This window comes from Cherax quadricarinatus, chromosome 53 (assembly GCF_038502225.1).
Source record: "Cherax quadricarinatus isolate ZL_2023a chromosome 53, ASM3850222v1, whole genome shotgun sequence".
Classification (NCBI taxonomy): Eukaryota; Metazoa; Arthropoda; class Malacostraca; order Decapoda; family Parastacidae; genus Cherax; species Cherax quadricarinatus.
Genome location: NC_091344.1, coordinates 4247126 through 4261913, shown reverse-complemented (window position 1 = coordinate 4261913; position 14788 = coordinate 4247126). Strand labels below are relative to the sequence as shown.

At 41.3% G+C, this 14788-nt stretch overlaps 1 protein-coding gene across 1 annotated transcript in view; it reads left to right on the top strand.

Annotated features, from left to right (window-relative positions):
* Positions 1–8176: 8176 nt before the first annotated feature.
* LOC128692416 (kin of IRRE-like protein 1) overlaps positions 8177–14788 on the top strand; it is a 210038-nt gene continuing 203426 nt past the window's right edge. The window contains exon 1 of the mRNA XM_053781588.2: positions 8177–8753. Within this exon, the coding sequence (XP_053637563.2) occupies positions 8654–8753 (100 nt within the window). The 5' untranslated portion in view covers positions 8177–8653. The remainder of the gene's footprint in view (positions 8754–14788) is intronic.

Genomic DNA, 14788 nt, shown 5'->3' with positions numbered 1-14788 from the left:
GTTTTACCGTGATCCGAGGACATGCAGTGGTGTGGGTGCCTCAGAGCTAATTTCATTCTACTCCCCGTTTGGTGTACTAGCCTTCACTAGCAGTATATATATTATTGCAACCACGAATGAGTGGTATTTAATCAATAACAACACAGCCACTGCGGGGAGTAGAATGAAATTAGCTCTGAGGCACCCATACCACCGTATGTCCTCAGATTACCGTAAAACACCTAGCTCTACTGGGTGCGTGATTTTTTTTAAGACTGAGTGGCCCTGCTGGTTTGCGAGCAGCAACAAAATGAGTAAGACACGTGTGTATCAGTTAAGTATTTTTTACAGATAAGTTTCGACCACACAGTAAGGTTCTTTAGATCTGACTGATTCCTGAAAGATGTTTACGGGGCTAGTGCCCCCAGGCCAGGTCCAGACCAGGCCTCCTGGTGGATAAAGGCCTTATGAACCAAGTTGTTACTACTAGCCGCATGCAGTTCAACGTACGAACCACAGCCGGGCTGGTCATGAACTGATTTGAGGATCTTGTGAGGTTCCCGCCTGAAGATAGCCAGACGTTCGTTGGTAACTTTTATTGCGTATGATGAAAGGGCGTTCAAAATTACTCAGTCTGCTAAGTCTCCTGAGATTTCGGTGTACAAGTTTGGGACCAGGACCTTCAGGATTCTCAGGGTGTAGATAATGACGTACTTTTCTTGCCTTTGTTCCAGTGAATACAGCTGCATGGACTTTCAGCATTCTCAAAATTTGGTATCCCTGAAGGGATAACTTCAAGATGTTGCCAGATATTTGTTTTCTTCCTCCTACTTTTTAGTTTCTATTGCTAATGACTCGAGAACGCCTCTTCGAATCTTCTTCTAATTTTCAATTCTTCTGCAAGGTAATGACGGCCAAGTTTTGGGAACACATGGCATGTTCACGTGCCCAGTGACCGAAGTTATTGAACTCATTCCCAGAAATCTCGGATGACTCGGATAACTTCCAAAATCCTCGGTGGTGGAGCTTCAAATGTTCACAAAAGATGCCAAAAAATACTTCGACGGAGTAGGGCGAGAGTCGCGGACTTCTCGGATCGCGGAGTGACTGATCTACATCGAATTATAATACTGTTTTACCTTCAGGTAGGTTACTGATATACATTATGTCCTCGTCTCATGATCCGTTACTTCACTGCTCTCACGACCCCCAATGATAAACGGGTTTGAAGGAAGCATCATGACCGCCTCGGTGAGTATATTTCTGACGGCCACGTTAGGAGCGAGGCGGCCTAGTTCTCTAATATATTTCTTTTTCAGGGCACAAAAAATACTCCAAATAAAGAAAAGTTTAATTTAGTGTGGAATCAAACCAGCCTTAGTTATTAACGAACCATATGAGATAAGAAAGCCTCTGCAGAATTCACGAGAAAAAGAATGAACCTTTATTTAAGTGTACCCTAACAGAGCCAGATGAGAACAATATGAATGAATGCTTTGTAAGGATCTCGCAGATACACAAGTCTGCACAGGGAACAGTGGTATTAACAATGTTATTGTGACCTTCAGTTTGTTAACCCACCTGAACTACGATTTTCTCACTGTCTGTGGAGTAATTGTTATGTCTGCATCGATCTTCTTTTTTCTCGTTAATCGAGGCGTTTCATGTTGTCACCGAGAAATCTTTTAATTACTCGATAACAGACGAGACTAGTGACTTTGACGCCTCTTGCCGGCACAATTATACAAACATTGTAGAAGAGTAGCAGGTCATGACGTGTGTGTGTGTGTGTGTGTGTGTGTACTCACCTAGTTGTACTCACCTAGTTGAGGTTGCGGGGGTCGAGTCCGAGCTCCTGGCCCCGCCTCTTCACTGATCGCTACTAGGTCACTCTCCCTGAGCCGTGAGCTTTATCGTACCTCTGCTTAAAGCTATGTATGGATCCTGCCTCCACTACATCGCTTCCCAAACTATTCCACTTACTGACTACTCTGTGGCTGAAGAAATACTTCCTAACATCCCTGTGATTCATCTGTGTCTTTAGCTTCCAACTGTGTCCCCTTGTTACTGTGTCCAATCTCTGGAACATCCTGTGTGTGTGTGTGTGTGTGTGTGTGTGTGTGTGTGTGTGTGTGTGTGTGTGTGTGTGTGTGTGTGTGTGTGTGTGTGTGTGTGTACGTGTGTGTGTGTGTGTGTGTGTGTGTGCGTGTGTGTGTGTGTGTGTGTGTGTGTGTGTGTGTGTGTGTGTGTGTGTGTGTGTGTGTGTGCATACCTATTTTTGGTCGCTAGTCGCTACAAGGTCTACTCTCTCCCTGCTCCAAGAGCCTTATATTACCTCTTTTTAAAGCTATGCACAGATCCTATGTTAGTAGCTTCTGGCTGTATCTCCTTGTTGCTTTGTCCCATCTCCGAAATATTCTGGCCCTGTCCACCTTGTCAGTTGTTCTTAATCGCTCCCTGTGAGAACCCCTCCTACCTTCTTGAGCCTTATTACCTGGTTTTTGACTGCTGTTTTCCTCTTGATGTAGCTCCATAATAACTTTAGGTCAGATTTGTCTTTTGATGCTATTTCATTCTTGTATTGCCGCTGGGCCTCTCTCCTTATCCATGCACATTCGTTTGTAGCTCTTCGGCTCAACTCCTTTTCCCGAGTCCTTTGCTTTCTATACATTTTCGATGCTCTAGTACACTTGGCTTTGGCCTCTCCACACCTCCGGGAAATTCATGGGCTCACTCTGGTCTTCCCATTGTTTCTGTTACCCCTGGGTACAAACTTCTCTGCCTCTCTGCAGTCTGAGGTCACGTGCTTCATCATTTCATATACTGTCTTTCCCTCTAGTTCTCTTTCCCACTGCTCTCAAGAAGAAATTGTCTCATACCTGTGTGTGTGTGTGTGCGTGTGCGTGTGTGTGTGTGTGTGTGTGTGTGTGTGTGTGTGTGTGTGTGTGTGTGTGTGTGTGTGTGTGTGTGTGTGTTTAGCGACAATAATCCCTCACAGCATTATATTTTTTGAGCTCATATTAATCAGAGCTTTATATTTTGGGGTTATTTTTTTATATGGGCCACTTATAATGATTTGGTGTTCTTCTTCCCTTCCTACTTTAATCTGGCACATTTGTTATTGTGATAACTATCCTTCGTTTCCCTATCCATACCTAAAAAATATTGTATGCCGTTTAATGACTCATTAGCCTTCTGTCCTTCCAAAGCCTTAAGAGTCACTTCAAATATTTTTTACCATTCTTTATGCAGCTCATTTCCAGCCTGGTGACATAGCAATAAGTAGGGATTTTATATTTTTATTTTAATTGCAAATACTGTTTACCATCAAACTAGATCGGTGCATATATCAGCAATCTTTCCAGAAGAGCACTCACACGACAAATTAAATGATCCAGCAAAGCGCATCACCCTCACCTAACTCACAGTATAGACACTGTCTTTCTCATCTGAAGAACTCAATCCAAATTGTCTGGTAATTTATTGCCGTACATTCCATGCATACTCCATAATATCCCTGACATTTGCCGTTTAAAGCGTCCTGAAATGTTCTTACTTAAGGTTTCTGAAGGCAGGTAATAGATTAGCTAACTCGCACAAGCTGCAGATTTATGTTCGCCTCTAGAGATGTACTGGCTGACATTCTTATACCAAGATCTTTATCTCTGGTTTTCTTTGACATTTATTTATTTTTTAATGATTTTATTGTCATTTTTTCTGAGTAGGTTTTTCTGCGGTATTATTGTTTGGTCGTCATTACTACTTTCTGATGTGGCTGTGGAGTAGCTTTAAGTTTTTTTAATTGCTCTGGCATTTTCAAATCGGCACTCTGCTTCTCTCATGACCCCTGATGTATTTTTTTTATTAGGTATCTATGAAAGGGTATCTTTAAAAGGTTGCCTGATTTCTTCTTCCTTCAACTTTTTAATTTGATTTCGCTCATAACTAGAGAACGCCTCTTTCAATCAGCTGCATATTTTCAGATGTTTCTGTATGTGACAGGGCTAATTACGTCGACTCCAGGCTGAGGGATTGGTTACCTCAAACTCCTTTTGATTTTCACTATTCTTCTTTGTGTAGGACTGATGAAGCCACTGTGTGGCGAAACGTTTCCTCTATAAAGATTCCCAAGTGTTGTTCGTGTGTCTACTTTATCAACTTGTCGGTTCTCTGAATCATCTACGAGAATTGTGTACTTTATCAAGGATTAAATGCTTGGTACAATTGGCATATTCGCGAGTTCTTTGACCAAAGTTATGGAAAACATTCTCAGTAACCTGGAATGGCTAAGATAACTTCCGAAACCCTCAGAGGCGTAACTTCAAACGCTCAGAAAAGGTGCCAAAAATATGACGACAGAGAGTGAAATTTACATCTGTAGCTGCAGATTTGAACATTTTGAATTCAAAATATTGTTAAGCATTTAGTCCCGTTAAACTAAGGTAAATAATTTTCAGATTACCTCTTCCGAACAGTTTCAAGTAGAGTACCTATGAAGTTTCTTTGCGTGAAGGCAAATTTATTGTAGTTAAAAAGTAAAAAAAAGAATTGGACACACTGGAATCCGTGCCATAACTGGAGAATGGCTCATTTGACAGGCTTCAAATTTTCACCACTGGTGTGGCGTTCACAACAAAAGGATCACACTCCCAATTTGCCAATTTTATTAAATAGTGTGAAATCTACATTTTATTTAGTTGCTAAGGAATGCTTGTGATTAGATTAAAAATATTGACGATCAGTTCTTTAAGCAGGATGACACCTCACAATTTTTGTCCGAGTTGGTGCAAATTTGAAATTTTACTGAAATAGTTGAAAACTTGAAATTACTGGAATCAGATCATTTACTAGAGAATTACTTTTCTGATCGGCTTCAAACTTTTACCACTGCTGGACTTCATTAAAACAAAGTGAATAATTTGAGTGGAGGTGACCAGACTGGGTGGCTCATTGGGCTAATCCGGGGGGAGGTGGGACATGGACCTGCTCCGCATGGGTCAGTAGGCCTGTTGCAGTGTTCCTTCTTTCTTGTGTTCTTATGTTCTTATAACAGACTGTTACTCACTTTGAACTGTGTAAATTTATATTTGCTTATTTTTCTAAGTAATTTTTTTTCAAATGTCGTACCAAGAGAAAGATTCTTCAGACCGTCTTCAAACCCTAAATACTGGTGTATCTTATTTGGAATTATTTTTGTATTAATTTTGAGGATTTAGCTGCCAATTTTCCATTATTTTGTCAATCTTATCATATTGAAATTTAAAATAACTAAATCATAATTTTTTTCAAGGTTTAAGAGAATTTAAAAAAATACATTTAAAAGAGAAGAGAAAACTGCAATAACAATAAACAAAATCAGAGGTTTTGTTGCGATTTTCTGTTTTGCGGAACACTTACCGATACATTTTCGTTTACTTTCTCACTAAATTTTTTGGTTTATTTCCCAAGAACGCCTTTTTCGATCGGTTTCAAATTATCAACGCTTGTGTATTGTGTGTTGAGTAAGGTCCCTGAGCCAGTTTTCATGCTTGGGTTACCTACTGACAGTGCTACACAAGTCATTCTTAAAATACACAAATAACCCGCACATAGAAGAGAGAAAAGCCTTTGATGATGCGTCTGTCTCCCATGTGCGAGTTATTTGTGTATTGTTCCACTAACGGAATTGTACCTTTTTGTCCTTTATTCTCAGATTTTGTTTCCGTGTGGCAGGTGGAGACATGTTTCTCAGGGTGACACTGGTAAATCCTAATTAGAAGAAGGTTCGTATATTTAATGGAGTGTATTGATTCCCTTTTGCCACTTTTGTTCTCGAAATAGTACGGTATTATTTAACGTTATTGGTTTGTGTTGCTTTGGTGCTGGTTAGAGGCTCTAAATCAAAGGAACCGGACTTGCTTTAATCGAATTTGAATACCTAGCATTCTACAGGCGCTATATGACCCCTACAGTTTCTAGTTTAACGCTTGTATTTGATTTAAATATTACAATTATGAACGGCATCAATCATCACTGGTTAATGCATTGTATGAAATGAATAAAACGTTTGTTGGATTTTCTTTAAAAGCTGGAAAATTCATCTTCTGCTCAATTTTAAACATTGTGTGCCGATGTGTTTTCCTCTATTATTCTTAATTTGGATATAACAGTTATTATGAGCCAAGTTAATTTGTTAATTGGTTTCAGTGAAAATTTTGATGTCTCTTCTAATTAGAAATTAGTCAGTTTGACTTTATTTGGTTATCTATCCTTGGTTTAATCATCTTAATGGTCTCATATATGTGCCTGTTAACATCTGTGTGCTCCCTCATGATCATTATTAAAAACTTTTATGTTATGTACACTAAGTTTACATAAAGCTACTTTCTTAAAAGCTGGTCAGTTATGCTTAAAGAAAGTTTGGGTTGATTTTAGTTATTGTAGGCTCCAGTTTGCTTTAAAACAATTAAAAGAACAATAATACAATACCGTTATTAAAACAATACGCAAATAACCCGCACATGGGAGAGAGATGATTATGGCGATGTTTCGGTCCCACTTGGGCCATTTACAAGACGCGTTGTGTGACTTGTAAATGATCCAAATCGGACCGAAACGTCGTCGTAAGTCTCTCTCTCTTATGAGTGGGTTATGTGTAAAAAATGAAATACTGCTCTTTTTATGCGATAATTTCTGAGCGTCGCTTCTGATTAGCTTCATCCCATCCATGCTAATTACTTGATAGCGCAGCATCTGAGCGGCTTCAGGCTTAATGTGCTTGTGTATTTCATCTGAATTTTATGTGGTCTGTGTATGTCTCAATTTGCCATTTGTATTGAAAAAATGAATATTCGCTTCCACTGGACAACCTTCGGAATACCCCATTTGATTATCATCAAATCTTAAACGCTTATCAATTTATGCCGCACTCTGTAATATTCCAATCACGTGCATTTAGTCTTTGGGAACTGGAGTTATAGGGTAAGCGACTGATATTCATCTAATTTCATCAAAGTTCTCTGCCTTCCCTATATTTCCAGTCTTTTTAATCTCAACAACTCTCCGTTCCTAAGACATCAAACTACTTTTTGCCGAACTAATACCCTTCGCAGTAATCTAGTTCTTACCTCTCTTCCTGCTATGGATGCCCACGGTGTCTACTCTATTTCATGTTCCTCTTGTCCTCTCCAGTACTTCGGAGAGAATGGCCGCTCTCTTTCTGACACAAAGAACACACACAAAAAAAGTGTTAGGCTTACCAATACCAGTAATGCTCTTTTCTGTAATGTTAGAGATCACAGTCATCTTATTGACTGGTCCTCTGCTACAACTGTCTACCCAACTTCCTTCACAGTCGCCTTCTTGTTGAAGCATCCCATATACACAACTTTTCTAGTATGGCTCTTACTCTTGGCTTTGCCTCTGTAGACTTGACCTGATTATTCATTCTCCTTATCTTCCTACCTCTTCTCCTATCCTGTTTTTTTTTTTTACCTTTCTTTGTTTTCTTTCCTGTGCCTAGGTGTGTTCTGTCTTTCAGTTTTTCCTCCATGTGTTTTTGTCCTACTCCTCGTGGGCCCTTACCTCGCCTGCATTGCTCCATTTTACTTATCCTTAGACTTGCCCCACATCTACTACTACGACTACCACTTCATTACTACTACCACTACTATTGGCTACGTTCACCTTTCACTCTCCTTTTTATCGTAGCACTGAAACTACTCTCCCTACTATCTACTACCACTAGTACTTCTACTACTACTTCCATTACCAGCATTTCTTCTAGCACTACTTTTTCTTCCTCTTTTTGTCCCGTCACTCGCCTATATTTACTGTCTCCCTCACTCTATGTGTTAGTGTGACTTGTAAACGGTTCAAGTCGGGCCGAAATGTCGTCGTAAGCTTCTCTATGTGCGGGTTACTTCTGTATTGTTCCAGTCAAGGTATTGTGCCTTTTTGTTCTTTACCAAAGTTGTGTCTGTAAGGATTGAGTATTTTTCTATGTGTGTGTTTCTATTATTATATGGTATATAATGAGAAAGCTATGAAAACACAAATGTATAAATCAGCAAGACAGTCTGACGAAGAGAGGGAAAGAACGTGCAGCGAGTTACATTATGTCAATATTCTTGTTGCAATAACGATATGTTCATTATTCATATACATCTTGCTTTCCTAGAGCTCCACATTGAGCAGCTGGCTGTAGTGCTGACTGAGTACAGTGCGCATGTTCTGGCCAGTCTCTCCCCCACCCCACCCAGGTTCCCCAACAGCTCCACGATTATTGGTACTCTGGTGTCTGGAGCGCTTGGTTGTGTGTGAAAGCTGTCTCTCACAGCGACGCTGTCCTGACTGAGTCTACATAGGAGATCCAATTGGTTATTCCGTGCTGGCATTTCGTGCGAATATTTATGATCGCTTTGTGATTAGTTTGTATATTCTAGTTAAAATGGAAAGGTCATACACAATAACTAGTAATAACCATTGATGATAATTGTTCAAACTGGTGTTAAATATGCATATAAATGTAAAACTTAGTGAAAAGTTCGGTTACATTGCGTTTTACCCAAAGAATCAAATAGTCGTTTAGATTTTTGTGGATAACTCTATTTGGTTTTGACAGAAAAAAAAAGGAAAATTATAGTTTGGTGATTAGGGAGAGAGTGGTGGGGAGAGGTGAGAGAGGGCAGTCACCATGACCAACTGCAGTAACAGCTGCAGTAACAGCAGGAGGCACCACATGTTTGCCCACCTGACCCTTCTCCTGTTCCTCGCCTGCCCAACATATGCTCCAGGTACGTCATTATATAAGCTCGTTAACATAATATGAACATACACATATGGAAACTAACATGAATAGCACAAGATTTAGTATAATAAAATCATTAAGCACCCTGTACCCGTCTTGTTAGGAGATAGTCTAAAGATTTAAGAAACATACATCCATGAGCCAGGGCCCCAACAAGACGTTGCCAAAAAAGGTTACATTAGCAGTAATCTGTTTACATGAGTACTGAATTCAGTTAGTGTAGTAATAAATTTGTATCACGTGTTAATTCAGCGAAATGAAGCATATTGACATTGGTATAAAGAAATGGGCAAAATTACCCTGTTAATGAAACAAAATTCTTCAATCACTGCGCGACCCTAAAAACATGCCCCCTCCCCCTTATCCAATAACTTCAGCCCCCAGCAGTCTCTCAAGAGGGAGAGGATGTTCAGCTAAATTCTCTGAACACACCTAGAATCTGCAGATCCATTCTCCGAAGGGGATCCAGTAGTTGTTCTAAAAGGTTATCATAGAAGGTGCCTTATGCACCAGTCTTCCGTTTCCTTGCATTGAACTTCACTGTATCCCACTCCTTTCTCTTCGTGCGATCTCTGAGTTTAGAGCACTTCTCATAATTTTTTTAATAAAAAGGTTTTTCAATCGATGCTTGATTCGAGAAAGTAATCCTTGTTTTTATACCGCCAGCTCCCTCTAACTCAATGCACGCAAAAAAGAATGTGAGAGGCTGTCAGTTTGTTCTAATGCGGAAAAATCTGAAAAACAAATTGTGTGCATGTGCGTACATATGCTTATATGCAAGACAAACCAAGGGGAATAGAAATCTTCAGCTCAAGTACTTTCACACATCTCCGTGCATCATTAGGAGTTATGGAATGTTGAAAGAGTAGCAACTGGAGAAATGAGGGAAAGTTTTTCTCAAAGTAAGGTAGGGGTGGTGCCAGTTCCTCTCATATATAGTCAAGACTGGCAGCGTTCGTCACCCAGTCATCCCCTCTCCACACCACCTATTATGAATACAGGTGCAGTCTAGTGGCCTGTACACCTGGATGTAGCACAATAAGTAAGGTACAAATGAGGAACGAACAAAGAACAGCGGTGAGTAAACATTATATATATATATATATATATATATATATATATATATATATATATATATATATATATATATATATATATATATATATATATATATATATATATATATATATATATATATATATATTTATAATTCACCAAACAGCAAGCAAATATGTATAATATTTATAGGGAATATGTACAAAAGGCAGTTTGCAAACAAGAGACACCGTGAAAACCATCTCTGGCCAGACTTGGAGGTAAGTCTGCCAAATGTTGATTCACGAGTCCAACATTGCTTCACAACTTTGGTGGGCTTCCTTATCATTGGCTGGGTTGAACCAAGCTGCTTGCATGAAGTGGGGGGGCCCCGTCTGTTATGTCCTTATCACCTGGTTTGCTGGTCGGGAGGGTATGACAGAGGGGGAGGGGGTGACATACGCCGAATAAAATGTAACGTACTCTTACCATGCTGCACCACCCCACTACCCCTCCCCATTTTCCAGACTACAGCAAAATTCTTCTGATCACCTCAAAACTGTCTTCATGGGTGATGAACTAATTACATCGTCTTCACATCTCTGCTGCTTCTGCTAACTCTTCTGTAATCAAATGAAGAGGTCTACTGTGCAGGCGAAACTTTTCGGAATAAAGATAACTTGCACGTTGTCTTATCAATATGATGTTTATTTGGATTTCAGTAAAACTTTCGACAGAGTACCTAACAAAAGACTTAAGAAAATCGGTAGCTCATGGTATAGGAGATTTAACATGGAGTTTTAACATGGATCGAGGCATTGCTAAACTAATAAAAAGCAGAGTTTCCATTAATAGGGTCAAGGCTGGATGGGGACCTATCACTAGTAGCGTTCTACAACGATCAGTTTTAGGCCTATTGTTCATAATTTATATTACTGACCTTGATGAAAGAATTGCAAGTGACAGGAGTAAATTTGTTGATGGTATAAACCTTGGTAATAAATACCGACAAGTTGGTTTAGAAAGACACGTAAGCAAACACTATAACATATTTATTAGAAAACGTTTCGGTCCTGGGACCTTGATCACTTCTAACATACAGAGGTAGAAAGACATTATATATATATAGGCGGAGAGTGAGATGTGACGCACGTGACCTGAGGAATGTCATAAGAACATAAGAATGGATCAACACTGTAGAAGGCCTACTGGCCCATGCGAGGCAGGTCCTTATCAAAACAACCTCTGCCTATGATGAGGGCCAGTAGACGATGAAATCATGTGACTCCTGTGTTGTTGGGTTGGTGCTGCTTAAGTATCATGTATGCCAATGTTTTTGAAATTTTGTAGTTTCCAGTGTTGCGTTCTATAGTGTCGGTGACGGTGATTAGTGAGGCTTCTAGGCACCGTCGGCGTCTGAGGTCTGGTTCGGTGAGAACGAGTTGTGCCTCGTTCCAGTTCATCAAATGCCCCGTGGAGTCTCTGTGGAGGACACAGGCGTACCTTACATCGTCTCTGTTAGAGGCATTTCGATGCTCATTCAGGCGGACTGCAAGATCTCTGCCTGTCTCGCCTACATATTTCTTGGGACAGAACCCACAGGGGATAGTGTAGACGCCTGCTGTAGAAGTTAGAGGTGTGGGGCTGCGTTTAGTAGTGAGGTCTTTGATAGAGGATGTGTTTATGGTGGAAACGTTGATGTTACTCATAGCAAGTGCCCGGCTAGTATTCGTGGCAACATCGCCACATGGGAGTACTATGAACTGTTTAGGGGGCTGTTCCATGGGCGGTTTGTTGAGGATAGCTTGTGCCTTGAGTCTGCAATCTCGGATGAAGAAAGATGGGAACTGAAGACGTGTAAAGGCTTGTGTTATGTAAGTGCATTCTTCTTCTAGAAAACAAGGGCTGGAGATGCGAAGAGCTCTCAAGAAGAAGCCAATGAGGACTCCTCTCTTAGTGCGGGTATCTTGGTGTGAATAAAAGTGTATAAGATCGTCCTTGTTGGTAGGTTTTCTATACACTTTGAAGAGAAGTTTGTCACTGTCGGGAGATCTGCACAGTAGAACGTCGAGGAAAGGAAGTTTGCCATCATTTTCGAGTTCAAGTGTAAACTTTATTGATGGTTCAACTGCATTGATCTTGTTGAGAAGGGCCTGGATATTGAGACGTCTTGGATAGAAAACCAATATATCATCAACGTATCTTAGCCAGGTAACGGTGTTGGGAATGAGGGTGCTGAATTTCTCTGTCTCCAAGTTTTCCATGAAGAGGTTGGCAAGCACAGCACTGAGCGGGCTGCCCAATTGCCATCCCAAAGCATTGTTTGTAACAGTTGTCCTGATACTTGAAGAAGTTGAAATTAACACACAGTTCCACTAGATCGATGAAATCTAGAAGAGGTAAAGGGAGGTCGTGGTTTTCAGTGAGCCTCTGTCTCAGAATGTTGATTGCAGCGTCAGTAGGAACGTTGGTAAAGAGGGCTGTGACATCGAAGGAAGCCATGCTTTTGTTTTTGACATTCAGGTTGGAAATTCGGGAGAGAAGGTCACCTGAATGTTTGAGGTGGGCTTGACTGATAGTGCCCAGAAGCGCTGAAAGGTATTTGGCAAGGTGGCCGGCTAGTCTGTGTGGTGCACTCCCTATGCCCGAAGTGATAGGCCGTAGTGGGATGCCAGGTTTGTGCTTCACTTCCTACTCCTGACAGAAGGACTGCAGAATATATACTCAGCCAAGTTACCACTGCCAACATCCAACAGAAATTGAAGCTATCACGAAAACTACAAGACCTGTGTTCCCACAGCAAATGGAGCGAAATGGGACGACCAGAAATCATAAATAACTTATCTTCCTATACACTAACCGTCACCGAGACAGAAGCCCTCAGCCTAGGGCTCAAGTTTACTACTGGCATCAACAAGAAACATAATCTGGTGGATATGGTAACCAAGAACCAACCTTTTGGAGACTCCGAGTTTCAAAAGGGCTTTGTCCAAGGAATCATCACTGCTGCAGCTACTGAACCTTCAAGACCGGTCATTCCCAGAAGATACATCCAAGCACTCAGGAACTTGGCCAACAACGATGATATCGTCATTACAACCGCTGACAAAGGAGGTGGTGTGGTGTTACTCAACACTGTCGACTACAACAATAAAGTCTTAAATCTTCTCAACGATGCCAACACATACCAGCCTGTATCAGAATCAGTGCTACTTCAAAGTACCCAGACTTTCCTTCAAAAGGCTCGTAGCATCTTACGAAAATCAGAACAAGGCAAAAAACTACTTAAACTTTTACCAGGTCAACCGAAACCAGCACGCCTGTATGGCCTTCCTAAGACACACAAACCTGGCATCCCACTACGGCCTATCACTTCGGGCATAGGGAGTGCACCACACAGACTAGCCGGCCACCTTGCCAAATACCTTTCAGCGCTTCTGGGCACTATCAGTCAAGCCCACCTCAAACATTCAGGTGACCTTCTCTCCCGAATTTCCAACCTGAATGTCAAAAACAAAAGCATGGCTTCCTTCGATGTCACAGCCCTCTTTACCAACGTTCCTACTGACGCTGCAATCAACATTCTGAGACAGAGGCTCACTGAAAACCACGACCTCCCTTTACCTCTTCTAGATTTCATCGATCTAGTGGAACTGTGTGTTAATTTCAACTTCTTCAAGTATCAGGACAACTGTTACAAACAATGCTTTGGGATGGCAATGGGCAGCCCGCTCAGTGCTGTGCTTGCCAACCTCTTCATGGAAAACTTGGAGACAGAGAAATTCAGCACCCTCATTCCCAACACCGTTACCTGGCTAAGATACGTTGATGATATATTGGTTTTCTATCCAAGACGTCTCAATATCCAGGCCCTTCTCAACAAGATCAATGCAGTTGAACCATCAATAAAGTTTACACTTGAACTCGAAAATGATGGCAAACTTCCTTTCCTCGACGTTCTACTGTGCAGATCTCCCGACAGTGACAAACTTCTCTTCAAAGTGTATAGAAAACCTACCAACAAGGACGATCTTATACACTTTTATTCACACCAAGATACCCGCACTAAGAGAGGAGTCCTCATTGGCTTCTTCTTGAGAGCTCTTCGCATCTCCAGCCCTTGTTTTCTAGAAGAAGAATGCACTTACATAACACAAGCCTTTACACGTCTTCAGTTCCCATCTTTCTTCATCCGAGATTGCAGACTCAAGGCACAAGCTATCCTCAACAAACCGCCCATGGAACAGCCCCCTAAACAGTTCATAGTACTCCCATGTGGCGATGTTGCCACGAATACTAGCCGGGCACTTGCTATGAGTAACATCAACGTTTCCACCATAAACACATCCTCTATCAAAGACCTCACTACTAAACGCAGCCCCACACCTCTAACTTCTACAGCAGGCGTCTACACTATCCCCTGTGGGTTCTGTCCCAAGAAATATGTAGGCGAGACAGGCAGAGATCTTGCAGTCCGCCTGAATGAGCATCGAAATGCCTCTAACAGAGACGATGTAAGGTACGCCTGTGTCCTCCACAGAGACTCCACGGGGCATTTGATGAACTGGAACGAGGCACAACTCGTTCTCACCGAACCAGACCTCAGACGCCGACGGTGCCTAGAAGCCTCACTAATCACCGTCACCGACACTATAGAACGCAACACTGGAAACTACAAAATTTCAAAAACATTGGCATACATGATACTTAAGCAGCACCAACCCAACAACACAGGAGTCACATGATTTCATCGTCTACTGGCCCTCATCATAGGCAGAGGTTGTTTTGATAAGGACCTGCCTCGCATGGGCCAGTAGGCCTTCTACAGTGTTGATCCATTCTTATGTTCTTATGACATTCCTCAGGTCACGTGCGTCACATCTCACTCTCCGCCTATATATATATAATGTCTTTCTACCTCTGTATGTTAGAAGTGATCAAGGTCCCAGGACCGAAACGTTTTCTAATAAATATGTTATAGTGTTT